General features: G+C 33.7%; 1 protein-coding gene and 1 non-coding gene across 2 annotated transcripts; one reads left to right on the top strand and one right to left on the bottom strand.

Moving 5' to 3' along the window:
* Nucleotides 1-1,360: 1,360 nt before the first annotated feature.
* Nucleotides 1,361-4,353, top strand: LOC122295884 (protein RADIALIS-like 6). Its single transcript, XM_043105152.1, has 2 exons — nt 1,361-1,823; nt 4,127-4,353. The coding sequence occupies exons 1-2, from the start codon at nt 1,528-1,530 to the stop codon at nt 4,152-4,154; spliced, it is 324 nt and encodes a 107-aa protein (XP_042961086.1). The 5' UTR covers nt 1,361-1,527; the 3' UTR covers nt 4,155-4,353.
* Nucleotides 4,354-6,559: 2,206 nt separating this feature from the next.
* On the bottom strand, nt 6,560-6,632 carry TRNAA-AGC. The gene has a single exon. It is a non-coding gene; the product is annotated as a tRNA-Ala (tRNA).
* Between the last annotated feature and the right edge of the window lie 15,618 nt (nt 6,633-22,250).

Here is a 22,250-nt window from a genome sequence, read left to right as displayed (position 1 = left end):
CCTTTTTGTTATTTTCTCTTAGCAAGTATGTGGTGCATGTAAAGATGATAAATAAAATAACTCAATTAGTTTAGTAACAATAAAACCAAAAAAATAAAAAAACTATAACATAAAAAATAAAAACAATTACAAAAAGAAAAATGACTTTTTACGTCATTTAAATTGGATGCAAAAAGTACAGTTTTTTTTTTTTTTTTTTGCATTTTGTATTTTTTTTTTTTTTTTTTGTATTTTGTATTTTTTTGCATTTAGTACAGTTAATACTTTTTTTTTTCACAACCATTTTGTATTTTTTGCATCCAATTTAAGTGAGAAAAAAAAGTCATTTTTCTTATAGTACAAGAATAGTGTATGGCGTGTGAGATTATCAATAGCAAGAAAAAAAAAAGTATTAACTGTACTAAATGCAAAAAAATACAAAATACAAAAAAAAATATAAAATGCAAAAAAAAAAAAAAAAAAAAACTGTACTAACCATTTTGTATTTTTTGCATTCAATTTAAGTGAAAAAAAAAAAGTCATTTTTCTTATAGTACAAGTATAGTGTATGGCGTGTGAGATTATCAATAGCAAAGCTCTATGAAATATAAGAGATTTGGTTAAACTTAATCATTTACCTGAAGGAAGATGATATTATGTTTCCTGAATTTGTCTTTTCAATTTGACCGTTCATATATTTTATTTTATTTTTTAATATTATTTTTTTACTTAATCATTAATAACTATATATGCAACATTCAGTTTATTAACTTGTTTATCAACACACCATGCACCATGAAGTAAAACTCTTATCTTACATATATATATATATATATAACTTTATCGGCCATCAAAATAACTCCCTAGTTTTTTTCATATTCAAACTTCTTGTATTGGAATCAAAACGCAAACGATCATCAATCAAAACTCAAATGAATAACTTCTTAGTTTTTTACTATCGAAGATCGAGCACCGCAAATGAGTAAAACACCCAGAAAAAACCATGCATTTCCTTGAATTACAAAGTGCTAAATTAAACAATGCTACAACTCATGTCAACATGAAATATATCATGAATTGAAACGCATACTAACGTCAACTTATAAAGAAATTACATACAAATTAAGTATGCATGGGGTACTTAAATAAATATGTTATTACTTTTACTGTCATTTTCCTCTTATACTCAATATTCAAAATACTGTACTAGCCTTCAGAAATTCCACCATGATCAAGGGCCCATAGGAAACGAATAACATTTTGCCTAGTTTATACCCATAGGCGGCCTATACCCTTAGAATAAGGCCGATTGCCAACTTGCACTACCTGATCAGTACGTACCGCACTTTCACGTAGTTTATAAGGAATAAGCATTGCAATCTCTTCCCCATTCATGTATCCTTTTGACTTCAATCTTCTCCCTTGACAACTTACTAAAGCTGCTGATCTTTCACTTTCTCAGTCAGTTTCTTTCACTTTCCTGGTTTCTTTCTTTTGCTTTAGCATTCATTCAGTACCCTTGTAGCTAATTAAGAGCAATATTAATTAATGGCATCCAGCTGCCCTTTCACTTCTTCATGTGGTTCCAATTGCTCGAGTAACAGCACTTGGACGCCAAAGCAAAATAAGCAGTTTGAGAAGGCTCTTGCTTTGTATGACAAGGACACCCCAGACCGTTGGCAGAATGTGGCCAAGGCTGTGGGTGGGAAATCTGCAGAGGAAGTGAGAGAGCACTACGAGATCCTTGTGCAGGATCTGATCAAGATAGAATCAGGTCAAGTTCCTCTTCCCAATTACAAGACCCCTGGGAGCAACAGTAGATCAGGATCTGGCGATGAGCAGAGGTAAAATGCACTGACATATATTTGACCTGGTTATATATATGGAAAACATTAATACTTGTTCCCATGAGTTTGCCCCGCATCAAAGTTACTACTCGAATATTTCATTTTATTTTTTATTTTTATTAATGGTTAACACTACAACAGAACCAAAAGGTCATCCCAATATTAGTGTCCCAAAAGGTCTATTGGGATGAAAACTTTAATTTCGTCCTAAAATATATTTTTTCGAATGAAATTGAGTAAAACCATTTGATAGTGTTCAACAGAAAGGTTTTTTTAGGATGATTTAGTTTCATCATAGGTTTCCAGTCGAACGGTAAAAACTTTACATTCAACCGTGAATTATGATCGAATGAATACTTGATCATGAGGGGTTGATCGAAGCAAAATTCATTCAAACGGAAACATTAATTTTGGGGGTGAAATACACAATTAACTATGTTTGTACTCATTCGATGTCATGTTCAATGTTGTCAGAATACATTCTAACGTTTTTTACGTTCGAACTGTGTTCGATTGCTATTCCGAATGTCTATTATGGATTAAGTTCGAATGGTTTGACTGTTTTTGACTTTTGGTCGTTCAAATGGTAACAAATTGATTTTACCCAGTAATGAAAAATCAAATAATATATCTCTCACCGTGTTAAATCACCAACTATTTCATAAGTTTAAATAGTTAGAATAGATAATTTATATTGATCTAACGCATGATTTCTCTCCAAGACTTTCTGTTTGTGCTGAAGTATGTCAATATCGATCCACCTGCATGCAGTTAGAGGTCCATATATAGCAGGGAAATAATATGATATTTTCTTTATATGCAAAAAAGTCTTACCATATTTGATATATTATATATATATATATATAAATATATAGGTGTGTATGTGTGCGCACGCGTGTCGTGTGTGTTCATTGAACTTATATTCATGTCTCAGCAAGTGTCAAGCACAAGCTGATTACATGCATTATTAGTCTCTAAAATCTCATGTCATCATACCTGCATGATCTGCATGCATGCATTAATCATGATTAATATATTATAACCCAACACCAGAGAAGTAGTTAGAAATCAGCCACTTTTCTCAAACAGATTGATTACGTTGCATGCAGATAAAATAACCCTATGTTTTTTTATAGTTTTCAAGTTGGAACCCTGAGAGCTTGTAACTAGCTAGCTGCTAGCCACGTTCCCGCAACACCTTTCCTTCACGTAAATAGCTGCTAGCCACTCTAGATCTCAATAAATAGATGCCTCACGTAAAATATTTAACTACTTGGATGAAGTATAAATTTAGATTCAGATTCGGAATTTCTATTCTAATACTATAAAAAATTACTATTTATTCTAAAAATTTAAATATTTTAAAAAAATAGATTTAATTATTTATATTGATTAAGTAATATATATATATATTATATATAATAAGTAATATATATTATATATTTTCTATATAATAAGTGGCTATCTAACTATGAATGACAGCTTTTGTTGTTTTTCGGTTAATTTTTCTTGTTTTTCAATTAAGTCCATTAAGTTTTATTTTATCAAAAGACCCTTAAGACTATTGACCATTTGACGTGTAACTCTTTTGTAGAATTTAATGAAGATCATGTTTTATCAAAAAGTCCTTAAGACCCTTAACTATTTGATGTGTAGCTACCTTGTAGAATTTAACGAATGATCCTATTTTACCAAAAGGCCCTTAATAGTCCTGTGGCATACACGAATTAACGTATCTTTTTCATGTCCTTTTCGTTCTGATAGTATACTCATTTTTCTTTCTTTTTTGTTTAAATTTTTTTAAATATTAAAATTAAATTGACTTTACTTTTTAGAACATAAACGCTTTAAAGCATTCTTATTGTAAAATTCAACTTTAAGTAAATTTAACTAATAAAATACTTAAAACACTAAATATATAATATTAATTATTAATTTAATTAGAATGTAATTATTATTAACATTTTAATTAGTAGAAATATAAAATGTGATAAAAATAAAAATTAAAAATTTATTAAATTAATAATATTTTATTATTATATAAAAAGTAAATAGATAATCCAATATGAATGCAGATCAATACTCATACTTTACTGAAATTTAGATTTTTTTTATCTTTATTTTTTATATTTCTTTAACTTTATATTTTCTTTTTGTAGACAAATAAGCTATTGATTTTTTCACTCTTTTATTTTATTTAAATCATTATAATGCTAGGTGCACCCCGAACTAACACACCCGGAGCCGTTCCATAGAATGTATATATGTAAATGTATATTTTGACGTTTTACTATCTGCAGGGGCATGAAGAATCTAAGGCTCTACTAGTAAAAGCCTAAAGCTGCAGCCATGCACGTGGTCTTTATCAAAGTATTATACGCGCACAGTACAGGACAACAGTGATGAATCGCTCAACTATGAAACGGTTCAACAAATGCATAAAATGTTTATTGAAATAAAACGAAAGGACTCTTATATTTATGGGCTCATGAATAAGTTTTGTCATTGTCATTGTGACGTTGTCTTATATATGGTCTGATGCTTCTACTGTAGTATTCATTTTTAAAACAAAGAAAATAGCCAGCCACATTAATGGAAATCTACCGATAGCTAGGGGTTATCGATCCCCATACCTCTCGAATGCTAAGGGAGGCCATCTAGAAGCAATCGCACCGGAATATGTAAATGTATAATTAAAGCAACCTTTTAGATATCAGGCATCAAATCATGCTGCATTGAATTAGGCAAAATCAAATTTTGTGGCTTTTAGCTACAGTGATCGGAAAGAAATGATCAAATCTGCTATGTACTGTATAAATAAAGGTCAAATATTTATTTTATTAATTTATGTAACTCTCTCTCTTTCATCTTGCACCCAACATTGAATTGATAATTAATAATTTATTTATTAATTATTTTATTAAATACTTAAAAAGTTAAATATTTTTTAATTAAAGTTAAATTCATGATAAAATTAAATAAATTAAAAATATCCAAATTAAATATTTTTTTAGGTTAATATTATTTTATTACTATATAATGAATAATTAAATGTAGAGATTTTATGTAAATGGAATAGTCAAAGTTAAATTCATCAGAAATATAGAGATTTATATAAATAGAATAGTTAATATTTAAATTCATCTCACATTTATCAAAACTGTCCTTTACATATAGATAATCCAATGAGAGTGCTCTAAGCTATATCCCCAACTATCTCAAACTGAATTTAGTTCATCAATAGTCTTGCACTCCTTTATCAGATCAAAATTTAATTCAAAATTATCTTTAAAAAAATAAGACTCACGAAACAAATAAATTGCATGCATGTTCTATATTTTGTATAGACATTAAATAATTTGATATAAAATAAATTAAATAATTACCAAACAACACTTCCTAATAAGCTCCCTAACATCTAAGTATAGAAATAGATCATTTATATATAGGGAAATGCTACACATCATCCTACACCACACACTTTATATATTAAAATATTATTTTTTATTTTTTTTTTATTTTTTATTTTATTTTATTCTTATTAAACTAATTAAATTATTTTATTTATCATCTACACACTATATATTTATTATAAAAAAATAAAAAAAAATTAAAATAAGTGTAGTGTGTGAAGTGTGAGGATGACAAATAGATTTTTCCTTATATATATTGATTTAACACATATCTCTCCAAGACTTTCTGTTTATGCTGAAGCAGTGGCGGGCCTACAGGCTAGCTATATGCATCTGGCCCCTAAAATTTTTTGAAAAATTAAAATATACCTTAGCTTTTAATCATAATTTTATAAATATAAAACATGGCCCCTCCAAAAAAATTTATTATCTCATGCTCTACAAAATTTTAATATACTTAGAAATATCTATCCAATTTGTTTCCTATATTAATCTCTGAATTTTGTATAACTTGTATATATTATTTATTTTCAAGGGTGTGGTTCTCACCAAAATTAAATCAAAATTAAGTTTAGGAGAAATAATAAACTTATTTATATGGATTCTATGATTTTTTATTATACGATATTAGGCTTCTTAATATAAAATTTAAAGTAAAAATATAAAAAAAATCATTTAAGGTTAGTTATCTATATAGAAAATAGTTGATAGGTTTTATCCTCTAAACTTCATTGAGCAAGAAAAAGACTTATTTGAGGTCTCTATTATAGTATTACATGCTTAAAGTGACACGAAAATATCTAGAATTTACATGAAACTTAATAAACTAGTTTACATAATATAATGGAAGACGTCATTCTCAAAAATCACTTAATAGTTTATATATATGAAGTAAATAAATTTTAAATATTTTATTATAAAAATAATACTTGATGAATATTATTTCATGAAACATTATCATCAAAAATCTTAAACATCTATTAAGATATTGTAGTTTTAGAATTTTATTTCTAAGTATAAATTACAAATTATCGAGATCTCATTTATTATATATATATATATATATATTATGAGTTTTGAATTTCAATATATGGCATAGAAAATTTGACTTCTTAAAAAGAATTTCTAGTCTCGCCACTGTAATTATGTCATCGATCGATCTACCTACATGCAGTTAGAGGTTCATATATAGAAGGGAAATAATATCATATTTTATTTATATTTAAAAAACATATTAATCTCTAACATGTCTCGGCAAGAATTAATCATACCTGCATGCATGAATATTAATCATACTATCAATGAATGAAAGAAAACAAATGGAGATGCGGGGTATCGATCCCCGTACCTCTCGCATGCTAAGCGAGCGCTCTACCATCTGAGCTACATCCCCAGATACAACTGAAAAATATTAGATATTCTATAGTATTGTTCGGCGATCCAGTTAAGATCATCATAAAATTTTCTTCCAAATTTGTTTTGTCAATCATATACGTACCCATTTAGTTAATTTGTTGATCACTCGAAAGGTTTTTAGGAAATTAAAGGATTTTGCTTTCAATATTCATGATGCATGATCAAAGGTTCAAGATTAACGTGATCCACACTATCAAAGATTAAACTAAAAAGCAAATCAGGAATCAGGACAAATGCAAAAGTATGCATACCAAACTTACAAAGAGATTGAGAGCAACAATAAAAGTGTTGGCTCATTCCTATAAACATATCTAAGACCTCGTCTATATGCAATGTGAGATTATTTCTCAACACCCTTACTCACATGGATACCAGTAATTTTTCTAGTCCTTGTTACGGAATAAGTAGTGTGAGCTCCTATTCTTCATGCGGTAGGCTCTGATATCATGAAAAAATTTATAAGTCTAACTCTCCTCATAAAATCAATTCAATAAGAGATGGTCGTTTATTCCTTACAAATATGTTCAATACCTTATCCACGTATATATAATATAGGATTATTCGTCGACAGAAGAAAACTTGTGATCTTTTTTGTTGACTTGGAACCTAGCTAGTACGTACATACATGAGGTCTTTTTATATACAGATGCCATCACTACAAGAAAAACGGTATTTTGTGACCAATTTAATTGCAACGAAAATATTATTAGCAACCAAAATTGGTTGCTAATAGTATTTTCGTTACAATTAAATTGGCCGTCAAAGACCATTTTTCTTATAGTGTGCATAACGAACTATCATAAGAGATTGCTGGCTTGGACTACGTGCCCGGATATCCTATCTCTAATAAATGATATTATATCTCTTCATGTTGCAATCATCTCAAAAACTAGTCAGAATAAAAAAATCACCATTGTTATTGAACCTAGCTAAATCCATCGTAGTACTTGATTTTGTGAATTTGTGATACTCTTGACGAAGTAATGTGTAACATGCCCAAGGGAAGCGGAATTCGTAGGCTCACTTCGAGAGTGAGCTACTCTAGAGAAGAAGAAATAGAGAGAGAAGATTTTATGCATTCAATTCATAGTGTTCATGATTTCCTCAGCGAGTGCTGCTACAGTCACTATAACACTTCTCCCGAATTCCTCAGCTGTTTTTTTTATTATGTATTCTTAAATTTTTTTGTTTAAAAAAAAAATTTACATAATCACCAAGTAAATTGACCCCAGGCATCTCTCTTCCTTGGCCGATAGTGGTAAAATATTGTAACAAACTAGCAGAATATTCCTTTTAACTACAGATTGGACCCAAGCTCCAAGCCCATTTATTTCACTAATTAACTCAAGAACTTTCAGCCCATTTGTTGCTTCTATCCACCGAATTGGAAGCCTGGTAATAGCTTTAGCCCATAAGACTTAAGCCCGCATAAATACTGGAATCTATCAAACTGAACATCTTCTTTGACAGAGCCACCTTCGGCCCATTTGTTCGTAATTAGATGTACGTTCGCGTAAACATCTGAGCGTGAGAAGCTTTTGGGGAAGAAACGTATGTCCAAACTATTGTGATAAGATGGGAGGAAAGACACGTCCCAAAAAAATAAAACATGCCAGTGAAGATCCAAGAGGTTGGAATAGATCATTCATGACAACTCGAAAGGTTGAAAGGGCTTTAGTGAGACCGAATGGCATGATTAAGAACTCATTCGGATATAAAAATAAATGAGAAGCTAGATAAAGCTAATATACATATAGTTTGAATAGTTAGCAAATATTAACTAGTCATGACTTGCGCACACATCTTTCTTTGTGTACTTTTTTGATACGTGTATTGACTAGCCACATTTTGCACGCTACACAAATTTGTATGTTAATATGTCAAAAAAACATATAATAGTTGTATTCCTCTTCATTATTTTCTGTTGTCATGAGTATTTATATAATCAAAAAAGCTATACGAAGTTAGATTATGCAAGCATGGGGCAAACAGGACTGACGTGGAAAACTCAACAGGGCACCATTCCAGTTTTTAGATATTTCTCCCAATTTTCCCAGATCAGATGACTCTCTCTCCTTCTCTCTATGTTTCATAGACCCTTTCTATGTCAATCTCCCTTGAAGCATCTTCCTTATTTCCTTACTTCCAATTTGTAATCTTAAGCTGGAGAACTTTTGGAAAATTTAAGAAAATTCTAAAGAAAAAAACAAAAGAAAGAAATCGTGGAAATGGATTTAAGAGATACTTGTTAAACATGAAATCTAAAAAGTGAGTTTGTTTTTGTTGAGGATAAATTGTCCTCTTCCTCTTCCTCTTTCTCTTTTTTCTTTCCCCTTACATAATCTGTGCTTTGATGAGAGAGTAGAATTTGAGGAAAAGAAAGCGAAGAGAAGATGTGCAGTGCAATTAGTGGTCGGTGTTCTTCAAGAGAGAATGGAATCGGAACTGGCCTTTCCTAGTGGGTTTCATCATTACAGGAACCATCATCCCCAAGTTTTCTCTCTTGGTCTCACTGAGGAATGACTCTTGTTGATTGGTCTGTGGCCTCTCCTTCATCTATCAGATAAACTTAGTATCCTGGGATCCACAAAAAGACCCCTTGTTTGAGATTTTTGAATTTTGGGTCTTGTTGAGCACTTTTAGAGAAAGAAGTTTGCATGGGAGCAGGGGTTTTTGGAGCTGCAGAAATCGAAACATCCTATCTCAGCTCTTGTGATTGCTTTCTTTGGCTTGAAGGTAATTGTATTTGTCACATAACTGCATTTGTTTTCCTTTTTTTTTTTTAATAGTAGTTGACGTCGCATGCCAACTACATGGCAGCTATACAGTGCAACTATATATAGAAGAACTGTTATATAATATAGTTATCTTTCTTAATCATCTAACCATAATATAATTTATTTATTTTTTCTTTGATGACAGTGCATGTGCTAAATGTAGAAATTGAAGTTGCAACTATGTTGGATGCTTTGGCATTCGAGATCAGAAAATTAGTCATTATATGTCGAGTGCCAAGTATAACATGTTTATAGAAAAAGAAATCAAATAGCTCACAAGCTTGCCCGTTATGCATGGAATGTTGAGAATATTTTAATATGATTTGATTGCTTTCCAAACTTTCTTTCTCAAGCCATTTGGTTTGATAAATGTCTATAAAAACTTTATTCTATTAATGAAATGTCAGTCTTTCCTATAAAAAAAAAACAGAATATAATTGAAATAAAGCATATTAAAGCAAAAATATGTTAAAACATGGAGTACTACTAAATACATAATATAATGTCCGAATGCTATTCATTTTGTATTCAAACCATCATTTTTGCAATAACATACACACGTTCAAACCCTCCAAAAAAAAAACAAACGTTCAAATATATTAATACAACTGACAATATTCGAAGGTTATATCTTCAAATAATTACAATATTTGGATGTTCCACATATATATAATGAAGTTTGAATATTGTACAAACTATATAATATGTCCAAGCATTATACGATTAAGTACTTCTGAATGTAGCATGAGCACATGCATGCGCGAAGGTACGTACTATGTCCCAACCTATAAGTATTTCATGTTCGAGTTCTTTCCTTATAACTACATGCTAGATACCACGTACACTTATTTTTATTTTTTTATTTAAATTTTTTGTACTATTATTCCTAAACTAATTGAATTCTCTTCTTAATTATCATCTATACATCACATATTTGGTAAGAGAAAAAAATAAAAATTAAAAAAATTATGTGGTGTGTAGTATCATGAGGATGATAAATAGAATTTTTCTAAATTTAAATGTACATTGTCATTTGAATTTGTCTCAACTTTTACAAGTTTTCTATGACAATTTACCAAAACCGCAAAAACATTTTTTTTTTTGTTTTTTTGTTTTTTTGTATTTTATTTTATGTATGTCAAAGTCCAAGCTGAAACTATAAATTATTATTTCAATTTTCGTTTTTAGAACAGGAAAAATGAATCAGAGATTACATTTGTCTTAACAATGAGTAATATTTAATATAGTTCTAAATAGAGTGTATAAGTCCGGTATATTCCTTTTGAAAAAAAATAGGGTTCAGTATTTTAAAAAAAATAATTTTTCATGCGAGTCCTAGATTTATCTATTTTTTTCAAAAGAAGTGCGCATGACTTTCACATTCTAAAATTGTAAATATTATTTTCATAATTCGAGATTAAGATTTTTTTAAGCTTGAAACGAAATGGGTTCAAACTTCAACTCTTAGAGATCTATCTCTAGACATTTGAGGTTGGAGATAATAATAATAATAATAATAATAATAATTGTTGTTGTTTGTTGAGAAGTCAAATATAAACCTCAACCATACCACATTCGTATATTTCGGTTTCAAACCATAACCACCAAAATTCCGACAAAAATCAACCTAGTAAATAGATCAAAACTCTAATTACCACTAATTAAGGAAAGGCTAAAGTCACGAGTGTTCTCCAAATGGCATATGTTTGAGATAAAAACGACCATTTCCTATTTTAAGCATTCCCCAAGAACCCTATATAAACACAACACCATCTCAATCAATATACACAGCATTTCTCATACTCTTATATCATCCCAACTAAAGAGGAAAAAGAAAAGTTGATTTCTTTGTGTTTGTTTGGAAGAAGGAATTAAGAAGAAATGGCGAGGCTAGCACTTGTTCTTGTAATCTCCGTTGCACTTCTTCTATCAATCCGCTCTGTGGTGGCTGAAGAAAGCCCAGCGCCAAGTCCAATGGACTCAGATAGCACTGCTCACTCACAATCTTGGAGTGATTGGTTCGGAAGTATAATGGGGTAAGTTCCTAAAATTGTAGTCTAGTCTTCTGTTTTTTTTATTATATATCTCTCTCTAGGAGAAATGTTAGATTTTCAAAAGAAATTTGATAAAAATAAATTTATAAATTGAGTAAGTGACATGATTTGATATATCATATTTATTTTATGATATAAAAAATATTATAATATGATGTATTATATCAAATTACGTTAATTTGTATGATTATTTGTACGAGATCCTTTTATGAACGAATCACTCGTCTTTTTGTATATCAATGAAGAAATCAAAAGTATGAAACAACTTTCCTAAACTACGTATATTTCTTACACTTTAGAATCTATAAATTGGACAAAAACTTCGGAAAATTTTAATTCAAGATTCAAAATAAATTCATAATACCTGTTGATCTATGTTGCTTTTTTTCTTAATAAATATTTTTCAATTTACTATAATAAAGACATTTTTTTTTTCCTTTGTCAGGCATATTGGTATCAAATCCAAGGATGAAAACGAAGGAGCACCAGCAGGGGAACCGACAGGAGCACCCACGAGTGCATAGAAATGTTGATATATGGTGCATGCAGCACTCAAATTACAACATATTTGATTATATTTATTGTCAATTTTTTGTCCAAATAGTAAGATGCATCCTCTTCTAGACCCTATTCAAAGAGGGATGTCCATTGCATCAATGTAATGGTTTCTAATAAGTACAATTAAATAAATGTTATCAATTCATGACCATGTCTAGCACTTTAATTTGCCTCTTTAATATGTATGATTATTAATATTACTAAATTCTATATCACGAATTGTTCTTTTTTGGGACAAAACATATTATTAGACTTTCAGATGGCCTTTTTGTCTTTTATATTAAGAGTAATCCTATATCCAGTTCTACAGTATGCAAGCAACAAACTATGCAAATCCATTTTAAAAAAAACAAATTTTTTTATATAAATCTCATATTTACTTACTTTTTTAAACAAAATGAACAATATTTGCACACGCTATGACTGTATAAATAAATTTTATTATGTTTTTTTTAATTCCATCTTTTACTCAAAGGAGTATTTCTCTCTAAGAATAAAACCCATAACTAATTATAAAAACAAATTAAACTTTTAATACAAACCCTCATCATAAACACATGCAAAGTAATTGTAAAAAATATTATCAAATATAAAAACAAAGAAATTAAATTTTTTCTTTTCCTAAATGCTTCTAAATTAAAACAGCCCAATTACTTCTAAGAAGAGTCTTTGCAGATTAGGGAGAGTGAGGGGTGGTGGTGTTCGTCTGGATGAGGGAAAAGACCCTTCGCAAAGAAGGGAGAGTGAGGGTTGGGGGAATTTCATCTTAGGTGAGAGAGAAGGGCATAGAGGGTTTCATTTGGGTGAAGGAGAAGACAAGAAAGGAGAGTGAGGGGTGGGGGGACTTCGTCTGGGTGAGGGAGAAGGGCAGAATCGTGATGTGGCAACGATCCGGATTCACCATGTCAAGTGTGTGGTGTGCATTTTGTAGACCAGAAGTTGAGCAGATTAATTCTATCAAGAGAATGTGCCAATTACCTAACTTCATACAAGCTAAAAAACTAGCTACTTTATTTCTTATCACTTTAATTCAAAATTATTGTCCTAGCAACAGTTTAAAGTACATGAAAAAATAATTATTTAAGCCTTAGTTGTAAATAGATAATATAGTTGTTATTTTATCATTTCCCAACCAATTAATGCGACTACTTCAATTCGATGTAATAATCATCTGTAAACAGTGGGCAGTCCAACGAGCAGAAATAGGCATGTGCTTAATGTAGTTACAGAGAAATAATAGATTTAGCGGCGGCTTTCTATTGACGTATTACTACGCGACTTTACTTATACGTAGTAAACTTCCTCTTTTAATTGGATTCCCCATGACTCCTAAGCCTACAAATTTCTTCTCTCTCCCAAATTCAGTCTGTCTTAAGATTTCTCTCTCCTGCTTCAACCTTCACATACGCTAAATAATATATTTATAAATTATTTACGACGATGCATAGGATAATGCAAAATTATAATCAATGTCTTATTCAAGATTCATTAAGATATTATTTTTAATATATAGTATGGTTAATTCATATAACATTCTTAATTGTGACATGTTTAGTTGATCAGGACAAAACTTATTAGATTAGGCATTGAAGAAACTGTTATGAGAACTTTTAGTAACTTTCTAACTGTAATGAGAAATTTTAATAACATTCTTGGAGGGAATAAAATATCTCAGGCCGACAATGGGTTTCCAAGCCCAGCCCAAGATGAGGGTTCTAATTAGGAAGGAAGAAAGAGAAAATAGAATAAGGGACAAAAAACTAAGAAAGCAAAAAGGTGTTAGGGAAAAAAGTTGATATGTGACATAAAGAAAAGGAGAAGGGATATAAAGTAAGGAAGGAGTGGAAAATAAAGAGGGCTTCCTCCAGTGGGACTGCCAGCAGTTTCTATCTTTGGTGGAGCCTCCCCCTTTCCAAAAAGCAATCACCTCTGGAACCTGAGATCTACCAGAGCCTAGAACACCCACCGGCGGTTTCTATCTCCAGTGGAACCACCCCCTTCCCAAAACAACCATCGCCAAACCACCCACATTCAGGACATACATCTCCACAATAGGATCATGGTGGCAGGCATGTAAAGCTCGCCACCTCCCTCACAGCACACGATGCACAGCGCACTCCCGCTGTTGTACCAAATCTCCAAAAGAAGTAGTGGGTAGTGGCACATGACTGGTCCCTCGCCGTTGGGGTGCTTGGAGGCTAGGAGGTCACAGCCCAACAGCTACTGGTGCTAGGTGCGCCAAAATTGGCTACCGCTGGCATACTGGCCATCGGCAACAAAGAGTGTCGATAGGACCTTTCCTGTTGGCACCACCACCTCCTTAGCCCTCCATTGACATTCTTGCAAGAAATAGAGTCGCCACTACATCAACTTGACTAGGATGAAGGCATCTGCATCTCGATTGGGATGACTCGCCGCTGGGATCAAAGTAGCATCTCGACACGGCCCAAGACTCAACTAGGCCAACAAGCAACAAATGTCCCATCTTTTCCTAGCCAAACATGACCATGCACAAGCAACAAACCTTCCATCCCAGCCATGTCCAGTCAGCAAGCAACAAACGTCCAATCCCGGCCATGCCCAAGCACAGACTCCCTTCCACAGCCAACAAGCACTAACTTAGCTCGGCCAACAAGCACTAACTCCCCTCCACAACCAACAAGCCAACAAACACAATGTGTACACGATGCCCAGCCAGCCACAGACTCGCCTTCCACAACTCGAGATCTAGCTCAGCCAACTTGTCTTGGTCAGAGGGAAGGCAGTGCCGCCACCGACGTTTCCCGCTACCAAAGCTACCCCCCACAACCACATGATTAAAAGTCATGGATAGGCATAAATCCCAACCACGAAAAAAAAAAGAACAAGAAAGAGAGAAAAGAAAAAGAAAGAGAAAAGAAAAGCAAATAAGAGAAGAGAAGAAAAAAGTAACCAGCAGCCATCAATTTCAATCAAGCAAAAATTGCCTACAGTGGCTAAAGCGCTCCAATTTTTCTCACTCTAAACTTACTTCATTTTTTAATAACATAATTGATTTTGTGGCGCAAAACACTAAATACATAGCCCTACTCAGGCACCGCTCAGACATCCCAGTATGTCTCCACTAAAATAAATTATTTAGCATTCACGTGCACACAAGCAACTCCTCCACTAGCAAATAGCCTAAAAAAAAGAAAAAAAAAAAGAGAAAGAGAATGGAAAAGAAGAAGAGCAAGGAAGAGAGAGAGATAATCGACTAGCAGCGGGTAATTTTAGTTAAACAAAAATTGGCTACATCAGCTAAGATACACGAAACAAATTCCTTAGCATTAATATGCATGTGAGCACCACGAACCTCCGCTATCGTCAAAACATGACTGCTCATGGGCCTCACTGGCATGTATCAAACCTTCGCCATACTCCAACAGGACGATTCAATTGCTCAAATCTCACACTTGTGATTGTGAATTATCTACGCTAACTAGCTTGGCTTATGTAGCATGGTCAAGCTCCCCAACTACTTACCTCCCTCGCTTATACAAGGGTTAGTGAGGCGATTCTAGTCTCACATACTGCTCCACCTCCATCAAGTCAATGGGGTGAGTTCAATCTGATGTACTACTCCACATCCATCAAGTCAATAGGGCAAGTTTAGTCTGACTTACTGCTCAACCTCCATCAAGTCAACAAGGTGAGTTCAGTCTTGCGCACTACTCAACCTCCCTCACGACTACAAGGGCCAACAAGGTGGGTCCAGTCTTACACACTGCTCGACCTTTTCTAGGACAATAAGGCGAGTTCAAACTTACGTACTGCCTGACATTATTCCTAGGATGGCATCTCCACCAACAAATGCCGAGTGTTCGCATTCGTGGCATAACCGCTGCCAGTGGATAACCTTCAAAAACGAGCCTTCGGAGTTAACCTGCCTCTAAGCTCCACAAGCACCTCAAGCGGGTCACTTTTGGGAACAAGTTGACTAGCTTAGCAACTACCTAAGGTGGACCAAGGGGGTCAACAAGCTCCTTGACCACTTTGCGTGAGATACTACAAACAAACTTTAAACATTGACACCAAAATGGAAACATTAAGAGCAATTCACATCAGATAAGCAAAAATTTACCAACACCATGGAAAACAAAAATTTTGGATGAATATAAGCTTTTTGACAATAACAGGCGAGTCCAATCTTATGCATTGCTCAACTTCCCTCACTTTTACAAGGGTCAACGAGGCAAGTTCAGTCTTACTCATTGCTCAACCTCTGCCAGGACAACAAAACGAGTTTAGTCTTATGCAATGCTCGACTTCCCTCACTTTTTCAAAGGTCAACGAGGTGAGTTCAGTCTTATACACTGCTCAATATCAACCAGGGCAACAAAACGAGTTCAATCTTATGCATTGCTTGACTTCCCCCACTTTTACGAGGGCCAATGAGGCAAGTTGAGTCTTACGCACTACTAAAGCTCTCCTAGAACAACAAAGTGAGTTCAGCCTTATGCACTATTAGACCTCCACCAAAACAACAAGGTAAGTCCAATATTATATGCTACTCGACCTCTGCCAAAAAAACAAGGCAAGTCCAGTCTTACGAATTACTCGACCTCTGTCATGCCAAAGAAGCAGGTCCAGTCTTTTGACTGCTCGGCTGATCACAAATTTTATAACAAGTCAACAAGCAAGAAAGATCAAGGACCACCCGAATAAGTGGGCAAGTCACTTGACTGCGCGACCATCCCCGCGTGCATAAAAGTTGATTTCCGTATTCACACCTTATGTGGTTGAGGACATCTCCCACCACAGCCGAGCTCTTCAATCGAGCACATCTTCTGCCATAGCCAAGCTCCGCGCTCACACCTTACATAGTCAAGAACATCTTTTGCCAAAATCAAGCTCTACGCTCACAGCTTACGTAGTCGTGTGCATCTCCTGCTAAAATTGAGCTCTGCTCTTGCACTTTTCGTCTTCAAGCACATCTTCCACCAAAACTAATCTCCATGCTCGAACCATATGCTGTCTAGTACATCTCCTGCCACATTGAGTACATCTCCCACCATGGCCAAGCTCCGCACTCACACCTTTTGGGGTTAAGTACATCTACTACCACAGTCAAGCTTCACACTTGCACTTTAAGCAGTCAGGCACATCTTCAGCAGAAACCGAACTCCACGCTCACACCTTAAGTGGTCAAGCTTGTCTTCAACCTAGTCTCATGCTTGGAAATCTTTATCACTTAACGCAAGTGGAAAACTAGGGACCCACTCCCAAAATTTATTTTGATACAGATTTTTACAAACTACCTTTATCACATATTTTATCTTAAAGATTTTAAAGGCCTGCTTTCAAAGTGAATTGACATTAAGAATTGCGACCAACTAGAGGGGATAAAATATCCCAAGCCCATACGGGGTTTCCTAGCCCAGCCTAAGGTGAAGAGACTCACCTTTAAGGAAGAAAGAGAGAATAGAAGAGGGGACAACAAGCTAAACAAGCAAAAGGGTGTCAGGAAAAAAAGTTGAGATGTGACATAAAGAATAGGAGATGGGACATAAAGTACAAAAGGAGCAGAAAATAAAGGGGCTTCTTCCAAACAATTGAGGGGTTTCTCCTTCAGCTTCTTCAACCTCATGACAGGGACTCCAGTGACGAGATTTCTACTCGAAAATAGAGCTTCGATCTCTATTGTACAGCGAGGATGAGAGACTATAAAACAATCACATTATAGTGGATTCTCTCCTTCCCAAAACCCCATGGACGTAGGCATTACGCCAAACTACGTAAATCTATGGGTCTCCATCTCTTTATTTTCTTCACATTTATTTATTAGTCACTGCCATGGATGTACGTGTGAACACCAAACGATCGCACCGAACCACTGCCAGGGGCTAGACACAACACCGATTAAGGCCTAAATAGTCTTAACGTTGGAAATGACTCTTTCTTCCTTTCCGATCTGTTGCACTATTTTAAAGCATTAACAATTCTACAAGCAACTTATGCATTTGGTAAATATACATATGAATGCTTCATGAATTGGAGTATTAGTTTACTTATACAAATAAATTGAAACCATAAATATTAGAATATATGTCATATTTTAGAAAATTTATAAGATCAATGCAATCTTTTTTACACATCATTTTTTTTTTTAAAGGAAGAGATGAAGGTCACATGTCAATGAATAACCTCATCCCAATTTTATTATAATCTCTCACTTGTAGCAAAGGAAAACCGTGGTAAAAATATAGACATTTGGGATTTACAAATAATCAATAAGAAACATCTCAAATATGAAACCAAAACAAACCAATAAACCAAAACCAAAAAACAAGACCTATACAAGTAAAATAATTAAAGACGAACATTAGGTAAACCCAATTTTTTCAGTCTCAAAGACCCTTTAAGAAATCTTGCACAATCATCAACATTATTCCAGGTAGACGTACACCCCTCCGCCCCTAGCTTTAGCAAGATAGTCTGCCTACGAATTTCCTTCGCGATAAATATGCTTGACATCCACATCCAAGTTCCCCAATAGCATTTGTATCTCTTTCCAAAAATCTTCCAAAAAGTTCTAGAAAATACTATTTATATTATATCACCTAATATCACACGTCTCTCCCCATTTATTATACTTTCAAGCATTAACCATACTCTTAGGTGATATGGGGCGTATTTAATACAACACAAGGCTTTTTTAGTATTTAAGTTGCAAGGGCCTTTATTTTGGGAGCAAAATATAAAATGATATGGCATTTTATGGATTTTTTTTAAAAGAACATATAATAAATTTATGTGGACTTTGTTCAAATGCAGAAGAAGGACCTTCGCATTTTGGGTTGCCTTCACCTAAGGGGCCATTTGAAAATACAATTGTTTTAAGTTATTCCCAAATATTTATTTTTCAAACATCACCCAAATACAAAATATATTTCTAATTCAAATTTTCAGATTTTTTTATCTAATCATTATACTTAATCGTTACAACTTTTCAGAACATCAAAACAAAACACAAAAAATAATGCAACTTTTCAAATATCAAAACAAAAATAACATTAAAAGATTATATTAAAAAAAGTTATATCTCATTTTTCAAAACTCAATAAAACATCATAACTCAAATTATTTCACTTCTATTCATAGATATTCTAAGATATTATTAATATGCAAATGAGCCCTAAGTTGCCTTGCCTTTGAGCTGCCCTTACTAAGACCAGGAGACCATTCTCTTTGGAGCATCTTAAATCTTTTGAAGTTCTAAGGCCTTTGGAATAAGATTTTATCTTCTTCTCAAGAGGTTGGGAATGTACACTGAAAGGTGCTGATACCTACCCAAAGTCTTCAAATCATGAGACCTATAACAAAACTCCAAACCGCCTTGATAGTTTATTGTAATAAGTGAAATATGTGCTTGTTATGAGGTTTGGATGAAATTATGCGACCAATATGGTTGGAGATGTGGGCTACTAGCATTTGCGCCTTTAATTTCTGGTTCAAGGCTCAAGTCATTCCATGATTTGGGGGCTTTGGGTTGTGAGATTAAGCTATGTATTTCATATGGTTCAGAAGCCATGGCTAAGGAAAGGGATGGGAAGGAGCAAGATGCAGGTGTTTTAGGGATTGTAGTTCTGTTTGGTGGAGAGTTGGAATTAATGGTGTATTGAAGCTTAACCTAGTAGGAAGGGAAAAGCTCATTTAGGAGAAGAAGAGATCATCTCATCCGAAGAGTTGAATTTATCCTCTTACCTCTATGAAGTTGGTTCTCTTCTTTCAAATCTTGTGGAGATGACACACTTAATCCAATAGGGCTATCTCACCTTAGCACGGTTGATTCTGAACATGATTGGAGTGTAATCCAATCTACACCTAGCCCTTAGGCATCTCGATCTCCTTTATATGTCTGTACCTTTGTTGCTAGGTTAGGCACATGACAAGATGTTTTCCAACTTGATTTCTAGGTTTATGTCTCTTGTAAGGCTAGGTCACCTTTTTGCTTGTATTTTCATTCGCTTTCCCACTTCGTTGTATTTTACTCAGGCCTGTAACTTAATTCTCCAGGCTCGCTAGTCATTTATATAAATTATATGATATCTTTGACCCCACGTGGGTTACTCTCTTTAATGAGTTGGATCTTGTCCCTATAAGAAACTATTGTTCGGTCTTCTTCTTCTTCGTTAGACATATACCCTATCAAGTGCTTGGCTTGGTTGTACTTAATGTGGGCCTTTTGACCAACCCAAATGTTTCAAGCCCATTTCTCAAGCATTGACAACTTTTAGTGTCAACACTTGTGACCCCAACATAGCCTTATATTTTGTGGAGTAAAGTTAGAAAGGGCAACTACTTGTGAAAGGATTAAGATTTGAAAGGGTAGATTGCATGGGTTGGGTATTGCTTTTCATAGTGAATATATAATCAGAATTGCACGCATGCTATACATTAGTCATGGCCTTGCAATATGCAATTCAAGTAGATGGATTGCATGCATGGCTAGCCTGACCCTCCTCTCTCTTATGCCAATATGAGCAGGTAGGTGATCCTTACAAATGATAGAGAATGAAAAGATGAGTCTTATATATAGTTACAGAGAGAGAGAGTACTGTAAGGATAACACTCATGTGCTGTCTAGTTGCAAGCCTAATTTGGTGATTTATATATATATATATATAACATGTATATATAGAGTAATGATACTCACCATTCATTTATTTATCATACATTCATGATCTCATAATGTGGCGCTAAATTATTAGAAAACTTTTTGTTATGTTTTACTTGTCAAACAATTATGTAGTGTCAATGTTGAAATGATAATGATTAAAAGGATGATGAACATCATTTTACATATATTTATAGGCCGCTAAGGATTTGGTGTGGTGTGCTCAATTTCAGACATCTAACCTATCCTTGTGCATTCGTACTTAAAAATGTAAAGGTTGGGAGGTGATGTTCCGGTAAAACACTTATTGGTTTGGGGTTGGGGTATGATTACTGTGAGATTATTGCCTTGACCTTGTTGGATTGTGTGAGGAGCCTGGTTTGAGAGTTGAAAAGTGCCGGGCAGATTGTTCGCTAGGCCTAAACTCGAGTGAAGCTCAAGCAAAGAGTTGGCTCAAGATGCACTAGAGAGTTTACTCAAGCGAAGTTTAGACAGAGAGTTTGCATGACAATGGGCTCAAAGCAAAGTAAAACCCTAGTGTTTGCTTAAGGGTTGGTTCAAGTGAATGTTGCATAGATGATTCGCTTGCGGCGTGCTTGACACTCCGCTTAAACAAAGAACCAGATTTTGTTGGCTTAGAGTTTCTCACACCTGGGCCTATATATATGTTATGTTTAAAGTTTGAAATGGTATCATATTGAAAGTTGGAGAGGCAAGAGGCATTTGAGAGCAAGTGAGAGAGAGAAAAAAAAAAAAAAAAAGCCCTTCAAAGAGAGTTGAGATTGTGTGAGTAGAGTGAAACTCTTATAACTTACTGTGTATTTTAATCTCCTCTGAATAAAATCTCCATAGGTCCGTGAACATAGGCAAATTGCTTAATCACGTAAATCTTGTGTCATGTGATTGTGTGTGTGCTTGATTCCTGTATTTTTGTATTTATTTCACTATTTGTCTTGCTATCGTTGTTAGTGTGTGCGGTGAATTTTCACACCAGACCTACCTTATGATTTCCCATTTTTGTGTTTGGTTGAGATTAGTGGGCATATTAATGGACTAACTAGTACCAAGAGAAATGATATTTGCCAATCAAATACTATTCAAGTGCCATGTACTCCTTTTGAAAGGAGTGAGTAAATATGAGATCTAAATTAAAAATAATAATTTTTTTAATAGTAGACCCCACACATTTTCAAAAAAAATGCATGTCGCTTGTACAACTCATAAATGTATCTAGCATTACTTTTTTTTTTTTTTGATACATTTGGGGGAGGGGGGTTTCGAACTCTAGATCTCCATTTTGGTGGTTGGAGATTATGCCAATTAAGCCATACGTCTTTGGTGGCTCTAGCATTACTTTCGGTGCCCATATCACTTCATAAGTTTTCATTTGGTAGGTTTGGAGTTTAGATGCAAGAGAAACTCTCATAATCGAGAAAACATGTTCTATAATTAGTTCAACTCTTATGTTTGAAATAAAAGATATGCGAATAACTATTTAATTAACTTGTTTGTCAAGCTTCTTAAGGCTTGGCATGTTTGGCGTTGTGGAGACAAAGGGTTCAAGCTAT

The sequence above is a fragment of the Carya illinoinensis genome, chromosome 15 (assembly GCF_018687715.1).
Source record: "Carya illinoinensis cultivar Pawnee chromosome 15, C.illinoinensisPawnee_v1, whole genome shotgun sequence".
Taxonomy (NCBI): Eukaryota; Viridiplantae; Streptophyta; class Magnoliopsida; order Fagales; family Juglandaceae; genus Carya; species Carya illinoinensis.
This window is presented reverse-complemented; position numbering and strand designations above follow the sequence as displayed.